The sequence below is a fragment of the Balaenoptera ricei genome, chromosome X, assembly GCF_028023285.1.
Source record: "Balaenoptera ricei isolate mBalRic1 chromosome X, mBalRic1.hap2, whole genome shotgun sequence".
Taxonomy (NCBI): domain Eukaryota; kingdom Metazoa; phylum Chordata; class Mammalia; order Artiodactyla; family Balaenopteridae; genus Balaenoptera; species Balaenoptera ricei.
In genome coordinates, this window is record NC_082660.1 from 111,227,430 (window position 1) to 111,250,035 (window position 22,606).

The 22,606-nt window shown below is 37.1% G+C and overlaps 1 protein-coding gene across 3 annotated transcripts in view; it reads right to left on the reverse strand.

Moving 5' to 3' along the window:
- The window catches only part of TENM1 (teneurin transmembrane protein 1), a 557,972-nt gene that overhangs the window by 232,616 nt on the left and 302,750 nt on the right, over positions 1 to 22,606 (reverse strand). For all 3 annotated transcript variants that reach the window (XM_059911842.1, XM_059911841.1, XM_059911840.1), the window contains exons 9-11: positions 22,117 to 22,218; positions 20,263 to 20,457; positions 16,380 to 16,580 (exon numbers count right to left, since the gene is read on the reverse strand). In XM_059911842.1, coding sequence (XP_059767825.1) covers positions 16,380 to 16,580; positions 20,263 to 20,457; positions 22,117 to 22,218 — 498 coding nt within the window. The remainder of the gene's footprint in view (positions 1 to 16,379; positions 16,581 to 20,262; positions 20,458 to 22,116; positions 22,219 to 22,606) is intronic.

Here is a 22,606-nt window from a genome sequence, read left to right on the forward strand (position 1 = left end):
CTGTGAAAAGGAGACATCAAACACAGTAAGTTAAGCAAAATGAGAAGACAGAGAAACACACAACAGACGAAGGAGCAAGGTAAAAACCCAACAGACCAAACAAATGAAGAGGAAATAGGCAGTCTACCTGAAAAAGAATTCAGAGTAATGATAGTAAAGGTGATCTAAAATCTTGGAAATGGAGTGGAGAAAATACAAGAAACGTTTAACAAGGACCTAGAAGAACTAAAGAGCAAGCAAACAATGATGAACAACACAATAAATGAAATTAAAAATTCTCTAGAAGGAATCAATAGCAGAATAACTGAGGCAGAAGAACGGATAAGTGACCTGGAAGATAAAATAGTGGAAGTAACTACCACAGAGCAGAAAAAAGAAAAAAGAATGAAAAGAATTGAGGACAGTCTCAGAGATCTCTGGGACAACATTAAACGCACCAACATTAGGATTATAGGGGTCCCAGAAGAAGAAGAGAAAAAGAAAGGGACTGAGAAAATATTTGAAGAGATTATAGTTGAAAACTTCCCTAATATGGGAAAGGAAAGAGTCAATCAAGTCCAGGAAGCGCAGAGAGTCGCATACAGGATAAATCCAAGGAGAAACATGCCAAGACACATAGTAATCAAACTATCAAAAATTAAATACAAAGAAAAAAAATTAAAAGCAGGAAGGGAAAAACAACAAATAACATACAAGGGAATCCCCATGAGGTTAACAGCTGATCTTTCAGCAGAAACTCTGCAAGCCAGAAGGGAATGGTAGGACATATTTAAAGTGATGAAAGGGAAAAATCTACAACCAAGATTACTCTACCCAGCAAAGATCTCATTCAGAACCGACAGAGAAATTAAAACCTTTACAGACAAGCAAAAGCTAAGAGAATTCAGCACCACCAAACCAGCTTTACAACAAATGCTAAAGGAACTTCTCTAGGCAGGAAACACAAGAGAAGGAAAAGACCAACCATAACAAACCCAAAATAATTAAGAAAATAGTAATAGGAACATACATATGGATAACTACCTTAAATGTAAATGGATTAAATGCTCCAACCAAAAACATAGACTGGCTGAATGGATACAAAAACAAGACCCGTATATATGTTGTCTACAAGAGACCCACTTTAGACCTAGGGACACATACAGACTGAAAGTGAGGGGATGGAAAAAGATATTCCATGCAAATGGAAATCAAGAGAAAGCTGGAGTAGCAATTCTCATATCAGACAAAATAGACTTTAAAATAAAGACTATTACAAGAGACAAAGAAGAACACTACATAATGATCAAGGGATCAATCCAAGAAGAAGATACAACAATTGTAAATATTTATGCACCCAACATAGGAGCACCTCAAAACATAAGGCAAATGCTAACAGCCATAAAAGGGGAAATCGACAGTAACACAATCAGAGTAGGGGACTTTAACCCCCCACTTTCACCAATGGACAGATCATCCAAAATGGAAATAAATAAGGAAAGAAAAGCTTTAAATGACACAATAGACCAGATAGATTTAATTGATATTTATAGGACATTCCATTCAAAAACAACAGATTACACTTTCTTCTCAAGTGCTCATGGAACATTCTCCAGGATAGATCATATCTTGGGTCACAAATCAAGCCTCAGTAAATTTAAGAAAATTGAAATCGTATCAAGTATCTTTTCTGACCACAACGCTATGAGACTAGATATCAACTGCAGGAAAAAAATCTGTGAAAAATACAAACACATGGAGGCTAAACAATACACTACTTAATAACCAAGAGATCACTGAAGAAATCAAAGGGGAAATCAAAAAATACCTAGAAACAAATGACAAATGAAAACACGATGACCCAAAACCTATGGGATGCAGCAAAAGCAGTTCTAACAGGGGAGTTTATAGCTATACAAGCCTACCTAAAGAAACAAGAAAAATCTCAAGTAAACAATCTAACCTTACACCTAAAGTAATTAGAGAAAGAAGAACAAAAAAACGCCAAAGTTAGCAGAAGGAAAGAAATCATAAAGATCAGATAAGAAATAAATGAAAAAGAAATGAAGGAAACAATAGCAAAGATCAATAAAACTAAAAGCTGGTTCTTTGAGAAGATAAACAAAATTGATAAACCATTAGCCAGACTCATCAAGAAAAAAAGGGAGAACACTCAAATCAGTAGAATTAGAAATGAAAAAGGAGAAGTAACAACCGACACTGCAGAAATACAAAGGATCATGAGAGATTACTACAAGAACTCTATGTCAATAAAATGGACAACCTGGAAGAAATGGACAATTTCTTAGAAAAGCACAACCTTCCGAGACGGAACCAGGAAGAAATAGAAAATATAAACAGACCAATCACAAGCACTGAAATTGAGACTGTGATTAAAAATCTTCCAACAAACAAAAGCCCAAGAACAGATGGCTTCACAGGTGAATTCTATCAAACATTTAGAGAAGAGCTAACACCTATCCTTCTCAAACTCTTCCAAAATATTGCAGAGGGAGGAACACTCCCAAACTCATTCTACGAGGCCACCATCACCCTTATAGCAGAACCAGACAAAGATGTCACAAAGAAACACAACTACAGGCCAATATCACTGATGAACATAGATGCAAAAATCCTCAACAAAATACTAGCAAACAGAATCCAACAGCACTTTAGAAGGATCATGCACCATGATAAAGTGGGGTTTACCCCAGGAATGTAAGGATTCTTCAATATATGCAAATCAATCAATGTGATAAACCAAATTAACAAATTGAAGGAGAAAAACCATATGATCATCTCAACAGATGCTGAAAAAGCTTTTGACAAAATTCAACACCAATTTATGATAAAAACCCTGCAGAAAGTAGGCACAGAGGGAACTTACTTCAACATAATAAAGGCCATATATGACAAACCCACAGCCAACATCGTTCTCAATGGTTAAAAACTGAAACCATTTCCTTTAAGATCAGGAACAAGACAAGGATGTCCACTCTCACCACTATGATTCAACATAGCCACGGCAATCAATCAGAGAAGAAAAATAAATATAAGGAATCCAAGTCGGAAAAGAAGAAGTAAAACTGTCACTGTTTGCAGATGGCATGATACTATACATAAAGAATCCTAAAGATGCTACCAGAAAACTACTAGAGCTAATCAATGAATTTGGTAAAGTAGCAGGATACAAAATTAATGCACAGAAATCTCTTGCATTCCTATACACTAATGATGAAAAACCTGAAAGAAAAATGAAGGAAACACTTCCATTTACCATTGCAACAAAAAGAATAAAATACCTAGGAATAAACCTACCTAAGGAGACAGAAGACCTGTATGCAGAACATTGTAAGACACTGATGAAAGAAATTAAAGACGTTACAAACAGATGGAGAGATATACCATGTTCTTGGATTGGAAGAATCAACATTGTGAAAATGACTATACTACCCAAAGCAATCTACAGATTCAATGCAATCCTTATCAAACTACCACTGGCATTTTCCCACAGAACTAGAACAAAAAATCTCACAATTTGTATGGATCTAATCAAGCCTCATTTTCTTCATTTATAAAATGGGAATAACAGTACTCTCACTGCAGGATTGTTACAAGGATGAAAGGCAATATACATATAGCATATTGAACATAATAGACAGTTAATATGTGATAACAATTATCTGAGTCATTACAGTTAATGATGAGTATGGGCTTTGGCAATAAATAGACCTAGCTTCAAAGGTTCTGCCTCCAAATGGCTATGTGATCTGAGGTACACTGCTGAACTTCTCTAGGTTTTCATTTCCTTATCTATAAAATGATGATAGCATTCTATAGCACCTTTTCCCAAAGTGGTTCCAAAGAACACTTCTATCTCCACAGGATATAAAGAAATGTTAAGCGAAACCTGGGTTTACTGATCAAAATTTTGTGGGAAGCTCTGGTAGACAGCTTTCCTCATGCAGGGAATTTTTAGAATCTATAACATGAGAATGTGCTTTGTGAATTTTCAAGTGGGAGCTAACACGTAGATTTCTCCTTTTACTTTTTCACCATAGAATGGTTTTTGTTTGTCTATAACATCTTGCAGTAAACAGTTGTATAGAAAATACTTTGGAAATACTGACTTGTCATGAAGATTAAATGCATAATAATGTAAAGCACGTATATAGTAAGAGCTCAATAAATGTAATATCTTTGTCACTATTATTATTATCATAATCATCATTATAGTCATTAATGAGCCCCACCATGGTACAGATTACCTGGGCCAGAAAAAGTATGTCTAATACATTTGCAGAAATAGGGGGTCTTCCAACTTTGCAGACAGAGGTTTTTGTCTGCCAGATTAGGTTGAACTAGTCCAGTGTTGGTAGAAGCTTCAACAGACAATGTACTATATAATAATTATATTGGATGTATCTATCTATATAAAATAGAATCCTCAGAGTCACCAAAGTGTTCTTTGATGACCAGGATTTTTCTGGTACATCCCAGGCTGGAATTCCACAGGTAGAGACCCTGTTGTTACACTGTCTTTTCTGATTGGTTTAAACATGTTCATGAGACCTTGTGTTTAACATAGGTATCTTCCCATATATGAGAGTTTTGCCTCTCTCCCTCTCCACTTAGCTAAGAAACAATAACAACTACAAAACTTGGCAGAGGTAAGGTGAACCGCTATTGAATGTCTGACTTATATACTGGACTGTCTTCCTTTTGGTCCTGATTCAGTTCCCTGACAATCTGGAAATGATTTGCCTTTACCCTTGTATATCTCCTGTCAAGGTGCACACAGTTTGCTTGGATATATGGCCCTTTTAAAATCATCTTTGAACTTTTATCCATTCTCTGCTCCTTATGGTAGAATTAGTCATATCTTAAGAGTTGAATTCTAGGATGGTGGTGGATCCTATTGCTTTCTACCAGAAGTCTTCAGGGACTATGTGGGTTGCTTCCCCATGAACCAATCTTTTAGAGAGAGATATATTTTTAGAGGGAGATGTATTAACCCAAAAGGAAATTTCCTCACACATAAAAAATGTTTTTATGCACCAAAGCTGCTGGTACTGAAGAGTAGGATGTGGGATAAATCTAGAAACTTTGTATCTAGCCTGGAGGCCAACATTATAGATTTTATTTGCTATATAGGATTATTGACTAGGATTAGCTTCTCTTTCTCACTACCTTGCTTAGATGGATATTACGAAAAAGGCAGAAATTAATAATTTTGTCACTATTTTAACCCTTGGTATAGCTGTTCTAGAGCTCTTTTGCATTTATGTTTGGACTGACAATGCCAGGAGGCTGAGAGGATTGAGATGGCCTGGGAGCTATCACACTCTATTGGTAATCCACTGATTCCCAAGGGCCATTTCAATCCTTCCCTCATGGTCCTTAAGCGAGGGACATCTCTCATTATGAATGGGTGGATGATAATTAAAATGGATACACTCTCTGTCTCTACTGTCCTAGTATCTGGTTTGCCAAGAATGTTGGATAGAGAAAAACAAACGTGGTGACCTTCCTAAATAAAAAGAGGCCATTGGATTTTTATCAAAGTCAAGCTGTGTTTATGAAAAGCTTATTGCTAAGTAAAAACTCAGATTTCATATGACCTTGTGGAAAGATCTGAATTTGGTTGTTCCATCCCGTAAAGAGGCCAGGGTCTGTGGTAGTTACACAGGTATGTACTTAGAGAGCAAGGTCATGGCATCTCTCAGATGACAAGTGACAACTTGGTGATCCCGAGCCACCTCTGTCTATGTTTTAGTAATTCCCCCTTATATAGCACACATGATTTTTTAAACAATCAAGCTAAATAAAGCATCTGAGGAAGATTTCATGGTTGAAGAACCACCCAAGAGCCACTCTGAATGACAAGCTCTAATCCGTGCCAGTTTGTTTATTATCTCTATAGGTTTTCTGGCTGGACTCAAGAGTGTCCTAACTCATTTTATGACATAAAAACTCTTTCGTCCATCCAAGTTAGAAACCTATTATTTCATTAGACATTTTATTTAAAACATATGCTGGTTTCCTTCTTGAGAGATTAAAAGTCTGGGCTTCTCAGGCCTATGTTCTATACAAGAAGTAGGTTATCATTAGGCATTTAATTATTCTACTGTTGTCCCACATTTGTATTCTTTATCATATTTTGCAGAACTCTGAGTATAATGACTTGATGCTTCTCCTGTCTTAGGAAATATAAGTATAAGCATTCTTTTATACTTCTTTCTTATGGTTTTATTGTCATAAACTAGAACTGGATTTAATTATGGTTACCCTTGGTGTCTTAGTGCCAAAAAGGATTGTTGATCAATTATACTAAAACCCAAATCATCATTTTTGGTAAACCTTTTCCACATACAGCTGACTTTGTTGACAATCCTATACTACAAGGTACTTATTCAAGTTACCTTGCTATCTGAATATGTTCAGTTTAATTTGCAAGATACATTTAGTTATATTATGTTCAGTTTAATTTAGAAGATACATTTAGCTATATTTTCCAGGCTAAACTTAATACTTCCATATGCTAGAGCAATGCTGTCCAATAGAAATATAATGTGAACCTCAAATGTAAGCCACAGGTGTAACTTTAAATTTTCTAGTAGCCACATTAAAATTTTTTTAAATACAGGTGAAATTAATGTTAATAATATATTGTATTTAACCCAATATGTCAAAAATATTGTCATTTCAACATGCTATCAATACGACAACTAATAAGGAGATACCTTAATTCATTTTCCATACGAAATCTTGAAGAGGATCCGTAGGCGAAGTGTCTCACTGTCCCAATACAAAGAAAGTTTTATTTCTATTGAGCTATGGGTTTGGCTTTATGTTGAGGACATGGTGAGTCACGGAAGTGATCTTGTTGCCCTGATGTGTTGGTTGGAAGCTAGAAAACTACAATGAAATTTGATGTTATTTAGCTGTGTACATGGCTTCCTTAAATAAAGATTACATTTCTTGGCTTCCTTTGCATCTAGGTGTGGTCACATGATTTAATTATTGGTCAATGAGATATAAGTAAATGTTTCCAGCAGTAGCATCAATGAAGTCTCCTTAAAAGAGAGGAGACAGGCCCTTTTCTCCTCCATTCTTTCATCTTGCCTGAAATGAAGATGTGGTGGCTGGAGCACTGGCTGCCATTGTGTACTATGAGGATAAGTGTCCCATCTTAGGGATACTAGAGGTGTGAGCCAGCAGAAACTTTCTTTCTGGAGTCATCATATAAGCCTTGGTCTGCCCACCTCTAGATTTCTTTTGTGTGAGAGTAAGGTCAAAGTTATATCTTGTTAAAGCTACTCTTTTTTTGCCTCCCCTGAGGGAGGTATTTCCTGTTACCGAACCTAATCTTAGCAGACAGATCAGGAATATAAATTTTCCTCGAATGTGATTTTATGATGAATAGCAGGACTTAAAGTAAAGGGAGTGGAGAGATAGAATAAATACTTTTTAGCCAACTTTTCAGTGAAACATCTATTCTACAAACACAAGAAATAATACCATTTGGAAAGGGACCAAAAATAAATGTAATGACTTTGGAATAGAAAGAATTTTCATACTCCTTTAAATTAATTCAGCTTTACCACGTCTGAAAATGAACTTCTTTGAGACAGCTACTAATTTATCTTCTACTTACAAAAGATTTGTCTTTGAAATGTGTCTTTACAATGAGAATTGAAATATAATGACAATAATGGCTACCATTTATTATTATAATTTAATGTCTACTATGGGAGAAGCACTATGATAGGTGTTTCACATATATTATCTCATTTAACCCTTACAACTACCCTACAAAGTAAGAATTACTTCCCCATTTTACAGGAGAGGCTCGGAGAAACCAATTAACTTACTCAAGGTCACACAGTAACTCTTAGAAGCAGAGCTGGGATTTGAGTTCATTTCTGTCTGAATTTTTCTATGCTGAATCTCTGACAATTTTCATAACATTGGTTTTTTTTTCCCAACACTGGCTCAGATCACTTTCATCAACCTACTTCTCCCCTAAATCAGAACATTCTGATAGTCAAGGAAGAGATAGATGCTGGGATCCTGCCCTGTATATATGCTCATTGCCAATTTTCTAGAGATTCAGTGGCAGTGCTGACAATGGAAAGGTAACATCTGTTGAATTGGAACAAGGCTCTCTGAATGGGCATATTTGAAAAAAAACTAAATTAAAATTTTAGAAATCAAAAGAAATCACTGAAATTTAAAATCTAATGGAAGGGTTAACCACCATAATAAACACAGCTGAAGAGATATTTAGTGAGCCAGAAGACAAATTTGAAGAAATCACCTATAAAACAACAGAGAAACAAAGAAATGTAAAATTGGAAAAAGAATAAAAGACATAGAGGCCAGAGTGGGACAGTCTAATGGAACTTCTGAAAGGAGGTAACAGAGAAAGTGGGAAAATCAAGATCCGATGAGATGATGACTAAACATTTTCTATGATTTATGAAAGACATGGGTTCTTTTTTTTTTTTAACATCTTTATGGGAGTATAATTGCTTTACATTGTTGTGTTAGTTTCTGCTGTATAACAAAGTGAATCAGCTATATGTATACATATATCCCCATATCTCCTCCCTCTTGCGTCTCCCTCCCACCCTCCCTACCCCACCCCTCTAGGTGGTCACAAAGCACCGAGCTGATCTCCCTGTGCTATGCGGCTGCTTCCCACTAGCTATCTATTTTACATTTGGTAGTGTATATAAGACATGGGTTCTTATATTCAAGAAGCTCTGCAAGTCACAAGCAGCATAAAAACAAAATTAATCCACACTGATCCTTAGGATAGGACACTGGGCTGTGAATTCTATTGCCAACCTCAACTCTGAAGCATATACAATAAAGTAACTTTTTCCTTGTGTCTCACGGCAAATTAGTTCCTTCAGCTATAAAATGAGGAAACTTATTACCAACCCTGCTTAGACCTTATGGATGTTACGAGAGTAATAGAAACCTGTTTGCTAGGTTATTAGGAATGTGGAAGTACAAGTCAAGTTCTTTATAGCAGAGGCAAGTACCCATTCAGAATTTCTATGAGCTCCACCTTATTAAGTTTCCAGGTAAAAATGTATTGTCCTTACTCTTTAATGAAGGACTAATCTCTGTCCTTCCTATGCCTCTTCTCCTTCTTTCCAATGACTCAGAAGAATACATGTAGAGCAAATCTCTGGAACAGTCCTGGAGGTATTTTGTATCATCAAAGCTCAATATGCAATCCACATTCTAATAATGACCCCGGATTATGGCCATAATAATGAAATGAAGAAAATGGATATGTAAGTATTTGGAGAAAAAATTAAAACCAACAGATAAACGCAGGATGTTTTAATTACAGGAGTGAAAGTATCCTTCAGTTTATTTGGGGGAGATGTATGGGGTGCTCTTCAGTATCTCTAATCGTTTGATTTTGCACAGGACTGGGACAACTTATTCTGATCCTTGTGTATGTCCTGGCCACCGATTGTGCACAACTGAATTCTGGCTTCCTTCGAGCTCTCTCAGCCATCTCCACTAGAGAAGCAGGCGGCAGGTCAGACTGTGGAGGTGGGCACCCAGGTGGCCACTTTCCCTGCAGGATCTCACCTACAGGGCCAAATACACCTTTTAGATACACCCTTTTCTGGGTGTGTTTCCATTTCATGTAGATAAATGTGAATTGAGAAAAATGCCAAATAGAAAATGAATTGGAATTCAGAATAAGACTTTGGGCAAATGAGAGGAACGCATTTAATAGTGAAGCACAGAATTTTCCTGTTTTCTTTTGATGCCCCTACTGGTCTGTCCAAATGCATTCCTTATTATTAACTGTACTTTAACCATGTAAGTAAGCATGCATCTTCACACTCATGCTTACTTAATTACATTTTCTTGCCTCACAGTTGCCACCTTATTTTAATATATGTCCCTGGTTTGAAAAACAATTTTAAAGCTTTAATGTCCTGGAACAGTCAGTAGAGTTAGTTCAGATTTACAGAGAGGAAGCTGCAAATGTACTTCCTTTTTCAAACTTGTCAAATTGTCAAAAGTTTCGCTGGATTTTTGCATTGCAGCCTGCTAATGATTGCAGAACAGGCATGGTTTTTATTGTCTCAGAACAGAATGTAAAAGACGTATTTTGAAAACATTTGATATCTGATGAGCTTTGAATCACCTCACTGTATATATAATCTTATGGCTATTAAATGAACTCTCTTTTATAAAAATAAGGGATTTTTGAATCTGAGAATATTTTGGAGTTCAATTTCTATTTTCACTTGAGACAAAAAAAACTTAGGGGGTGTCAAACCATCTCTGAGTAGGATGTGTTGCTAGGAAATCATGATAATAGTATGATTTTTTTCCATTTCATATCTACCTCTCAAAAATATTTATGTGGATTCCATCTTACACACTTAATTTGAATTGAAATTCTATTAAGGATGCTCTTGGGTTGTATTTCTAGTGCCACCAATGAACTTCACTTACTGATTCAGTAAATCTACAGTTAATGTTTTGACCTCACTGTAGTGTTAATGGTGTAGCCACTATGTTTCAAGCAGGGGTTTGTTTTATTAAATCAATCAAATCAGAGTCACCTTAAGGTTTACCCTTTATTTTTTTACTGAGTAGAAAAAGAATTACTTTAAAATAAATTTGATCAGAGGTTGTCATACTTTGAATGCAAGTTAAAAATAATTAAGCCTACATAGGAATTAGTCATAAGCCTTTTGTCCCTGTACGCTAAAAAGAACTTCCCATCATGTTTCGGTGACTAGTTGTCTATATTTGAGCTTTTCTTTTAAGTCCAGGGAATTTGTAGCATTATAATATATTAACACTGTTTACTAATTAATAGAAACTTTTCTTCTGAGAACTCAGCTACTGTGCCTAAGAAATTCAAGTGTGTCCCCCGAACTGAAGAGGGAAAAGTACCTGCAATCCTAGGTTCCTAATCTGGGTACATTGATTATCTCTTTTCTACTGAAGATACTTAATGGTAGTTACTTTATATATGAGTGGATTTTTCTCTTCAGTGGCATGATGAATGACTATATCGTTGTGCCTGCAGCATGTACATTAGATTTTGAACAAAGCTTCTTTATCAAATGGCAGGTACAACCCTGCTGCTACTGTAATATCTGTAGGAAAAATACAGCGTACACACTAATCATTTCAAATTGCCTAATCAATACCTGGAAATTGCAGGAAAGTGATGCATTGTATGTGATAGGTATGTAGAATCAGATGAAAATCTTTTGATTATTGGCACTTTCAATAAAGGGGAAAACTAATAATGTTTTAAAAGCATATGATACTTGTGTAATCAAGGAAAGTTTTCCTAGCAATAATAATTATATGAGCCTTTTACAACTTCCTCCTCTAATTATCCGTTTTATTAGTAGATGCATATCACCATCCATTAGGCAACACTTAAAAACATAACAAGACATTGTTATATATACACATGTTTATGTGTGTGTGTGCATGTATACCTCTACAAATAGAGGTAGATTCTCAAACAGCATGGTCTATATATCAAAGTATGGATGTCCTTATGATGAAAACAAAACTATTTACAATTAATATTTCCTCACCATAAACAATACGGAGTTAAGAGAGTTTATGGACTGCATCCATGAACCATTCATAATCAGTGTCAACAGCTCAGTAAACAGTATCAAGAATCATAGATCTCAGTGTTGAAAGGGGCCTCAAGGGCCATTTGGCTTATCTTCTACCATTTCAAAAATGAGGCAGCTGAGACTCAAAGAAGTTAAATTACTCAAAGTCACTGTGCTGTGAATAGACACACAGGTGCACACGCACACAAATACACACACGCAGTGTCATCTCTCCGATGGACAAGATGGCCACATGTCATGGGATAGCCTGAAAGCAAATATCCTTATAACAAAGCCTTATGGGATCTTCGGGAACTAACCCTGCTTGGATGGGGTACATGATGATAGTACCTCAGATGATTTCTGTTATATAGCCAAAAAAAAAAATATATATATATATATATATATATCTATATATATCTATATATCTGAGGTTCAGAAATACTTCAGGGCGTAATGTTCCATCTCTCTAGCTGATGAATCCAGTTCTAAGATCCAGTATAATGAGAGGTAATCAGGGTAGAAAAAGCAGAAGCTGTCCTCTCTTTGTGAATGCTTACCTTCTATGAATTTCACAGTCAGTTATCTGAGAGTAAGAATAGACGGGGTGGGCTTCCCTCGTGGCGCAGTGGTTGAGAATCTGCCTGCCGGTGCAGGGGACACGGGTTCGAGCCCTGGTCTGGGAGGATCCCACATGCCGCGGAGCAACTGGGCCCGTGAGCCACAACTACTGAGCCTGCGCGTCTGGAGCCTGTGCTCCGCAACAAGAGAGGCCGCGATAGTGAGAGGCCCGCGCACCGCGATGAAGAATGGCCCCCACTTGCCGCAACTGGAGAAAGCCCTCACACAGAAACGAAGACCCAACACAGCCATAAATAAATAAATAAATAAATAAAATATTAAAAAAAAAAAAAAAAAAGAATAGACGGGGTGACTCAGAGGAAGTTTCATCAGGAAGAAAGGAGTTAAGCTCCAAACTCTGCTTTTTTGCTCCCCTTCAAAGACTATGTGACCAGGAGAAGCCAGATTTTATGAAAGACATGTAGTAGATGCATTTTACAATGCTGATATTAGAAGCCAAGGCCAGTATCTTCAGTATAGGCTAAATGTATTACTGAGATTTCATGGCAAGGAGTTCTATTTTAAGGGAGTATGATTTGACCTGCGATATATCCAAATCTAAACTACGTTATAACTAGCTTCTATTGTATTCCTCTTGAGGTATTTTTAAAGACTAATGAGTTAACCTTTGTGAAGTACCATGAGACCTTCAGGTTAAAGAATCCTATATCAAGTATCAATTCACTGCCACTAACAATACTCAACGTACCTAAAAAACAGACTGAAAATAATCAGAAAACCATTCACCGCAGTCCCCTTGGTATCAGAGCGGCACAGTTAACATGCTAACAGCTAAGCGTCATGTGCTTAGAGGAAGAAAATGATCAATGGCAAAGAGCGTATCCACCACCTTTGAAATGACATGATCCATTATAAGAATCAGATGTTAAATTGCATCCTGTACTGAGCACACTCAATTAAAAGTCTGCACAGTGAGATCATCTCGATGGTTAAGTATGCTCTGTGGGAACAACCTTTATGGAGCTTAAAAATCACAGAAGGACTATTCCTACCATGACACCGGAGATTTGGAAGGCATTTCCTCCCCCTATTTTTCAAGTTGGTAGTTTTATTAGGAAGCCTTTTGCCTGAAAGGCTGCAAAGTTTTGGATCACACTTATTCACTCTTTTGCTTCTTTGAGCAAGAGATGCTTCCAGTGTTCTTTTTCTACTGGGTCTAGAATGGATGAACGTGGCTTTAGTCTGCATTCTAATTTAGTCTACATTTAGTCCACATTGTATCTGGACAAGAATGTGTCATTCATGCACTTGATATTTGATGCCCTTCATCTCCTTGAACTTTCCCTTTTCAGTAAGCTAATCTATATACCTGAGTCCCTGGCTCCTTGTCTAACTCTTCCTTTGGTGGGGGTGAGGGTGGAGGCTGGAAGGAACGCTAGATGTAGAATGAAATCAACAGCCCTGGTTTCTACTTGCACGTTTGCAAATTAGCCAGGTCTATGGCCTTGGACAAGTCATTGAACCTCGCTGGTCCTCAGTTTCCTCATGTTTCAGAAACTTGTACACTTCTTGTTCATTGTTTACTGTCTATCTCTCCCAGCCAGACTGCAAGCTCCACTAGTGCAGGAATCTTTGTATTCCTCACTGATGTATCCCAAGAGCTAGCACATGGCACATAGTAAGTGCTCAAGGAAAATTTGTTTAATAGAAGAAGTGTAGAGATATGTGGTTCAATGTTTCACAAATGTGGTAGCCTCTAGTTCACCTGTCTCAGCATCCTTAAGGATTCTAGTGCACTGAAGCCAGAGAGGCGAAGCAGTTTGCCCCTAGATGTGAGAGCTAGGGCACCATTCTAACCTCCTCATTTAATTGTCCATTGGCCAAACATTATTGAGCCCCTATTATGTCCCTGTCATATATGTGGAATCTAAAATATGACACAAATGAACCTATCTACAAAACAGAAACAGACTCACGGACATATAGAACAGACTTGTGGTTGCCAAGGCGGGGTGAGGGAGGGATGGATTGGGAGTTTGGGATTAGCAGATGAAAACTATTATATATAGAACGGATAAATAACAAGGTCCTACTGTATAGCACATTCAGTCTCCTGTGATAAACCATAATGCAAAAGAATATGAAAAAGAATGTATATATATGTATAACTGATTCACCTTGCTGTACAGCAGTAATGAACACAACATTGTAATTCAACTATACTTGAATAAAATAAATTTTAAAAAAAGACTTTTCCAAAGTCTTCTTGGCTGTAGGGTTCCTTCTCAGAGAAGTAACCCATGCCCCCCTCTTTGGGCTCTGCAGCACATGGCCTTGGACACAGCCTAGCAATGATACCTCTTTATACATGGTGAATTAGGTGATGGGCTCCCAGAGGACAGTATAGTACAATGGTTCAGTGCATGAAGCATGAAGCCAGAATGCCTCAGTCCAAATTCTGACTCTGATACTTGTTATAGGGGTGACTTCGGGCAAGTTATTTAATCTCTCTGTGCCTCAGTTTCCTCATGTGTAAAGTGGGCCTAATTACAGTACTTATCTCATAGGGTTGTTATGAAGATTAAGTGAACATAAGTCCAACAATTAGAAAAGTGTCTAATACACAATAATTGTTACATAAGTGTATGCTCTAGGCCATGATACTATATCTGACACATGGAAGGATGGAAGGTGTTTAATAACATTTAGTAAATAAATTAATAATCAGGTTAGAGCTATACTGTACAGTCCCCTAATATGCAGTTACTTCCCTTTTGTTAACTATCTTCTAATTGTTCAATGTGTGTCCTCCACTAGCTCCTTGTGTGCAAGGACCACGTCCATCTTGTTCATCACTATATCCCCAGCACCAAGCACCATGCCAAGCACATAGTAGGCACACTATATTTGCTAAGTGTATAAATGAGTGATTTTTAAGATTTGCATTTTAGTTATTATTACACTGTCTTTATCATTTTAATCATTTTCTGAAATTGTAAAATGCAATCCTTTCTCCCATATTATTTCCATGTGAGGCAACAAAATTTTGTACAGTGAAGTATTAGGTTAGAATTAATTCCCTTAACAGAGCGATTCTCCTGTTTCTTTATAGTACAGCATTACAGATTTTTGGTTCAAAACTATTTCAGGTGCTCACAGAGCACCTGTCCTTCTTGCTTATCACGTGCCATTTTACATCCTCAACAAAATTCATCAGCAGAGGCTTTGTAAGAGCTATTCCTTATTAATTCTACTCACTTAATGAGCACATGGTCTGAGGATAAGAAAAAATATATAAAGAACGATCCCTTATTTTTGGTTTAGGTGGAAAAACAAGTCATGTACTCAAATACCTACATCACAATGCCTTTTTGATTCTCTAGCAATGAGTACGGTAGGATTTCAGAGGATCCTGTTGATGTGATCAGGAAAAGTTTTATAAAATGGCTAAAACTGTACTTGGTCTGGGTGGATGAGGTGAATTTTCATAGGTGGAGAGGGACTAGCATTCCTGCTGAGGAAAGGGCACAGAGAAAAGTGGGGGTAAGGAGAGCATACAGATTACTTTAGCGAAAGGAGGGATTTATGCAGGAAGCAGAAGTACAAGATAGGCTGGAGAGAGAGATATGGAATAGTTTGTACTGGGCTTTTGATAACAGGCTAGGATATCTGAAGGTTTTCTATAGACAACGGAGAACTGTGGATGATGTTAGGGTAGAGAAGCAAAGTTGTGGGACTAGTAATCGGGCAGGAACATGGCAATATAGAAATAGAGTAAAGTGCCTGGCTAAGTTGAGTTTTTACATGATGGGACACCCAGTGTAAATATTCTGCAGATGGCTGGAAAGGAAGGACTACTTAAATTTGGGGAAGACACAGATTTCAAATAATCTGTATAGAACTGATAACAAAAGACTTGAGAATGGATGAAATAACTACAGGAGAATACAGAACGAGGACAGAAGTTCAACTACAGAACTATGACAATGAAAAATACGATTAAAAGCCCAGCAGTATGTTGTATATGAAAATCCAGTAAAATACTAGCCTAGGGAATACCTGGAAGCCCTTTATAACCCACGAAGGCATACAGATCAGAGTTTAAGAGACACTACCTTAAGGTAAAGACCAGTAAGAACTTGGGAGTGAAGGGAGAAGAACAAGAAGAAAACTCTGACATACCTGTTGAGCAGTCAGATCCTGTCCACTTGGGATCGCAGCTGCATGTTCCAGTGTCCAGGAGAAAAGTCCCGTGTCCTGAGCACTGCTCTTGACATATGGGAAGTGGAGTTTCACAGTTGATTCCTCCCCAACCAGTAGAACAGTGACATTCTCCTTTTACACAGATGCCATGGCCGGAACACACTGGGTCTAAGCAGTCCTCTGAAGGCCCCAAAAAGGAGGGAAAAGGTTGAAAGTAAACAGGTGTGGCCAGTTTACCTTGGGACAATGAAACCGAGATACATTGATTTCCTAATATTATACCATTTATGCTGTTTTAATTAGGCAATAAAATGACTCATGTAAATGCTGTGTTCAAACCAGAATATTATTAGCACTTAAAAACATGGTAGGCTATCATAAAGGTTGCAACCTAAACTTAGAAGAAGGAAACCACACATATGCTATGTGAAATTATGAGCAGTGTATAGTACTCCCACGCAAATGGGTGGGTGGACCAGTGTGGGCCTTCAATAAGAATTCCTTGGCTTTGTAAGAAAGATCAAGAATTTTTAGTAAGTCATTCCTCGTCTTTTCTGAAATTGGAACCATAGCTCCCAGAAATGGCTTTTATTTGATGTGTCTAGAGGAGTTTTTATATATATTTAAGTTTGGATTATTTAAGGTATTGGGTGAGGTGACTGCTGTTTCATGAAATCATACAATATAATCAATTTCTTATAATTTCTCATTTATCCCTAAGAAGCACTGAAAATGCAACATTTTTAATGTAATTTTAAAATTCTTTTCCTTGTGGCTTCTCCTTCTACCAGGACACTGTGACATAGTTTTCAATGCTTTAGAATATCACAGACTCAATTATATTTGTCTCGGATTCTGTGAAGTCTGGAAATTTTTGGACACATTCTAACAAACACTCTATTTTAGAAGTAGATTCCTATGTTTGCCTTGGGGAAAATCATTTTGTGCTTTTAATTGAGTGACCATCCCATGGGAAATGGGAAAGTTGATTTCCAAATTTCTGATCTTCCCATACAAATAAGATGAGACCAAAATAACTTAACCATGATGAGGATGTATGCTTTGAATTACTTTTCCAGCAATGGAAATAGACTGATACAATCTGCCATCATCTGCAAGAATGGCCTACTTTTAGGGTGTGGCATGTACCATGGAACAGAGTAAGTCTAACTAAGCGGTATTATAATTAGTGTTATTGCCATTATAATTAGCCCATGATCTCAGGATCATTAGCACAATGCTTTAATACCTGAGCTAATCAGCAAATAAACACCAGAAGGTGCATCTGATTTCATCCGTTCATTATTTGGAGGGAGAGGAAAAGTCTAAAATGTAGAATATTGTTTCAGAAGGAGGTAATTTTATTACATAAAAATACAATAATTTGAATAAATGAAATAGTATTTAACTTAATATAGTTTCTTTTTTTAGAAGGCCACCTTCAATGAATAGGCAAGTCATACGTAAGTAAGAGGCACAAAGTCATATGGCTGAAAGGACCAGGTTGGTAGCATACTTGAATGAGATGGGCTGGATGTAAGAAAACAGGGTGTCAAATGAGTTGAAAATTACACCCCCACGAAAACCTGCCCATGGATGTTTACAGTAGCTCTATTCATAATTGCCTAAATTTGGAAACAGCCTTGATGTCCTTCAATAGATGAATGGATAAACAAACTGGTATATCAAGACCACGGAAATTCAGTGAAAAGTATATGAGCTATCAAGCCATGGAAAGACATGGAGGAGACAAATTCATGTTGCTAAATGGAATAAGCCAGTTTTAAAATTTCCATACTGTGTGATTCAAACTATATGACATTCTGAAAAAGGAGGACTACAGAGACAGTAAAAAGCTCAGTGGTTGCCAGGGGCTGGAGTAGGACGAGGGATAAATAGGTGGAGCACAGAGGATTTTTAGGGCAGTGAAATGATTCTGGATGATACCATGATGGTGGATACATGACATTATCCATTCAGCAAAACCCATATAATGCACAATACCAGGAGTGAACCCTAAGTAAACTATGGGCTTTATTTAGTTACTAATCATAATGTACCAATATTGGTTCATCAATTGTAACAAAGGTACTTTACTAATGCAAGGTGTTAATAATAGGGGAAACTCTGTGTGTGTGTGTGTGTGTGTGTGTGTGTGTGTGTAGGGGTGAGGGCTATATGGGAACTCTGTACTTTTTGCTCAATTTTTATATCAGCCTAAAACTTCTCTAAAAAATAAAGTACATTAATTCAAAAATTAAAAAAACAAACAAACAGGGTGTGCTGGGAATAAGTGTCCAGTTTAAAGGAAGCTGCTGCTAATTGGCTACAATCATTGCCACCACATAGGAATGCGGGCCCAAGGTTACCAGATTTTCTAGTTGTTCAAGAGAAGCTAGAAACATAGACTTTTATATGACATTTCTCTATTTTAAATTTTGGGAAATACGTCACATTAAACAACAACAAAAACACCACCACCACCACTTTGTGAATCAAACAAAACCCATCCATGGGCCCAGTTCAACCTGTGAGCTCCTGGTTTGTGATGTCTGACTTAAAATATTTTTTGTTAAAAACCTGTATTTGAAAAGTTTATACATTTAAACATGGTATTCCTTGCTATCTTGGTTATTCTGTAAATTTTCTTAGTGGCTCCTAGAAGGCAAACATAAGCTAAGTCTTTTTTTCAACGACTTACAAAATTTAAATTAGAAGGGTCTAAATTAATTAGGTTAAATGTTTTTCAGGGCAGATTGTAGATGTTGTGATAGACACCATTTTTTGGTGAATGTCTGTGTGTCCATATAGCATCTGAATGTACAACTTAAATATCATGATTGCAGATGGATTCCCATAAAAACAGCTTCCAAAAGTAACTCAGGAACTCTACTGCCTTCCCTAGGCCCAATGACATTCATATTGGAACAGATACAATCTTCACACCAAAATTCTACTATGGCTAATGGGAAGTGGAAAGCTAAACTCTGGCTTGCTCATGGAGTGGAATGAGATTAAACCCTTTAAAATGCTGTGTAATAGTCTCAATGAGCCATCTTTAAAAAGCAATTATAGTGCATTTTCAGCAGTCTCTTTCCTGAACAACAGTTGTGATGAGACCATCTCCCATGGTAATGGTTTAATATTATTTCTGAAATCAGTCTTATTTGAGGAATGTGACATGAAAAAGGTCTGATTACTAGTAAATTTATTTTCCAATGTGTCTTCTTTAAATTATAAAACTATTACTATTTTGAAGTATGTTTTGTAAATGATAAAACTATTGTGTGTGTATGTGTAAAGGCTCCTTTGGGGTGAATTTTAATATAAAGGCACTGCCTCGAAACTCATTAGTGGTAAGTCTACTTCCTTAGGCATGGAGGTCAAGTTTCAGCAGGAGGTATGTAAAAATAAACAATATAAAGCAATAATAATAATGGTAATTACAAATCACTCCCAAAGAAAACATTCATGAAATGGTTCCAAATGTGCACGTATTATTATTTTTATTATGTGCTTTAAAGTAAGATGTAGCCTAGTGCACTCTGTAATAATGAAAGCATGTAAATTAACACCTAAAATCATCAGTATGGAAATTCTCAAGTTATAAAACAGTGTTAAAACGAGGGAGGAAATGCCATTTTTCACTACTGCTCTGCAAGGGCCACAGATAAAGCCTCATGTTAATATTAGAGGCTGTCAGAAGAGACACAAGCTCCCCCTCTCCATGTACTAAGTAGACATGTTGAGCATTTAATGGTTTGCAAAGACCACTTACATCTCTACTAGAAACCCAGAATGACACCTTGGACAATTCAGTGAGAGAAAAGCCTGGAGCAATAGATTAACACAGGGCTCTGACCTTCCTCGCATATTTCTCCTTTGTATCCTGGCACACAGATGCAGACTCCCATGATGCAGGTGCCGTGGCCAAAGCACGTTGGGTCAATGCATTGCTCTTCTGGAACGTCACACTCTGGCCCCTTCCAGCCATTTCGGCAGACACAGTGTCCTTTCTCGTATTCTCCATTCCCACCACACAGCACAGGGCACGAATCTGAAGGTTGGCAAATGAACTTGTAATGTTCTCATAATGCTTTTAAAATATCCAAAGAGCAATTCTCTATCGATTCTCGTATAATATTTCCGGTAAAAAAAAAATTGTACTATTTCTGTCTTAGCCTTTATTAAATCGGCACATGTTCGTGATTACAAACAGAATTTTCCTCTTATGGATTGGGGGAAAGATAAATTATAAAAACATCCTGAGTGGAGAAATTATTTCAAGTACTTGCTTTTGATTCTACCATACTCTTAAACAATTATTATTATCATCATTATTATAAGCTAGGATTTTTCTCTTTTATGGTTTTTCTTCCTCAAGCAGATGTATGCTACTTTCAGGAAGAAAATCCTGAAAACCTGTAAAACTAGTAGGGGGTTATTCGTATTATAGAATGTTATCTTTAAAAAGTTGTGCATTTAAAGAGATTTATGCTGGACAGATGTCTGTGCCTATCCCACACTGTGCAGACCTTTATTAGAACACTCACTCCGCTTTATCACTGTATGTCTCCTTATTAAAAATATGGGCTTCCTGAGGGCAGGGCCTGTATCTTCTCTTATTCATTTTTTCAATACCAGCCATCACCTCTACTTCTACCTCCCACCTCCTCAAGATCTAGCAGAGAACTTGGAACCTAGCAAATGCTGTAGAATTCTCTGTTGAAAACAAATATCGTATATTAACACATATATTCGGAATCTAGAAAAATGGCACAGATGAATCGGTTCGCAAGGCAGAAATACAGACACAGATGTAGAACAAATGTATGGACACCAAGGGGGGAAAGCGGGGGTGGGGGGTGGTGGTGGTGGTGGGATGAATTGGGAGACTGGGATTGACATGTATACACTGATATGTGTAAAACAGATAACTAATAAGAACCTGCTATATAAAAAATAAATAAAATAAAATTCAAAAAAAAGAATTCTCCGTTGAATAGAATTTAATCTAAAGAAACGGAGTGGCTGAGAAACCTGAGATGAAAGCATTAGCAGACTGAGAACTTTACGAACACATTGCGAATGAGCAGAAAGCATCTCTAAAGTAATAACTGGAAGTCTATGGGGAAAACACAGTGTGATTTATCTACAGCTTTTCAAGAATTAAACTATGGGCAAGTCTAGTTTAAGTCTAGTAAAGTTTGAAAGTTTAACTTCTGCCTTTCCAGTCTTTCCTTTCTAGGCTACTCACCGATTCGGTGACTGTCCACCCCTTCCAGTTTACCTTGGTGTGTATAACCGGTTACCCACTCTGCCCTTTCTTAAAGTTCATCCATTATAAATGAGTTTATGAAGGGAATAGAAGTATCATGGAGTGGTTGGGTCAGAGGATCCAGGTACAAATCCCAGCTGTTAGATAACCTTGGTATTTCACCTCTCTGAGGTTATTTCTTTGCCCATAAAACTGTGATAATAGATCTACATCGTAGGACTATCGTAGGATGTAGGAATTAAAAGAAGTACCGCAAAGTGTTTAGAACAGTGCCTGGCAGAGCAAGTGCTCAGCTTTTGGTAGTGGCAGCTCGGGTGTTGTTGCTATTGCTGCTGCTACTGCCACTCCTGTCCCTCCTCTTCCTCCTATTGCTACTAATTCTGAGTTCTCAAATGACATTGAGTTCCCTAATCAATCAGTATAAAAGAGCAACCTCACCTCTAGCACAGTCAGGCCCAAGGAATCCTGGGAAGCAGTGACAATGGCCAGAGATACACTCTCCATTTCCATTGCAATTGGTCGAACAATCATCCATTATTTCTATTAATAGAGAGAAAAAGAAAAAAAAGAACAAACCTATAGATTGTAGAGTCCTTAATTTTTTCGAAATTGCAAAAACTCTGGGCCTGTAACAATCTTTGCCCTCTGCTGTCTACAAAGCACTTACTATTTAAAATCAGATGCCAAAGATTTCTGTAAGATGTCATATGCAGTACCGAATTATTAAAAGCGCCCTGGATTTGCTGAATTGGCTATTCAGGAATGGAACTAAAAACCAGCCTCACCTCTAAAGTGCATAAAGGGTCTAGATGAGTTGTATTCTTATGAGACATTCATGATAAAGCTAAAAATGTACAAGGATTATAGGTCATTTCTCAAAAGCAAAATGGACTTTAACATGTAACCCGGAAGACGAAGTCTATTGTTT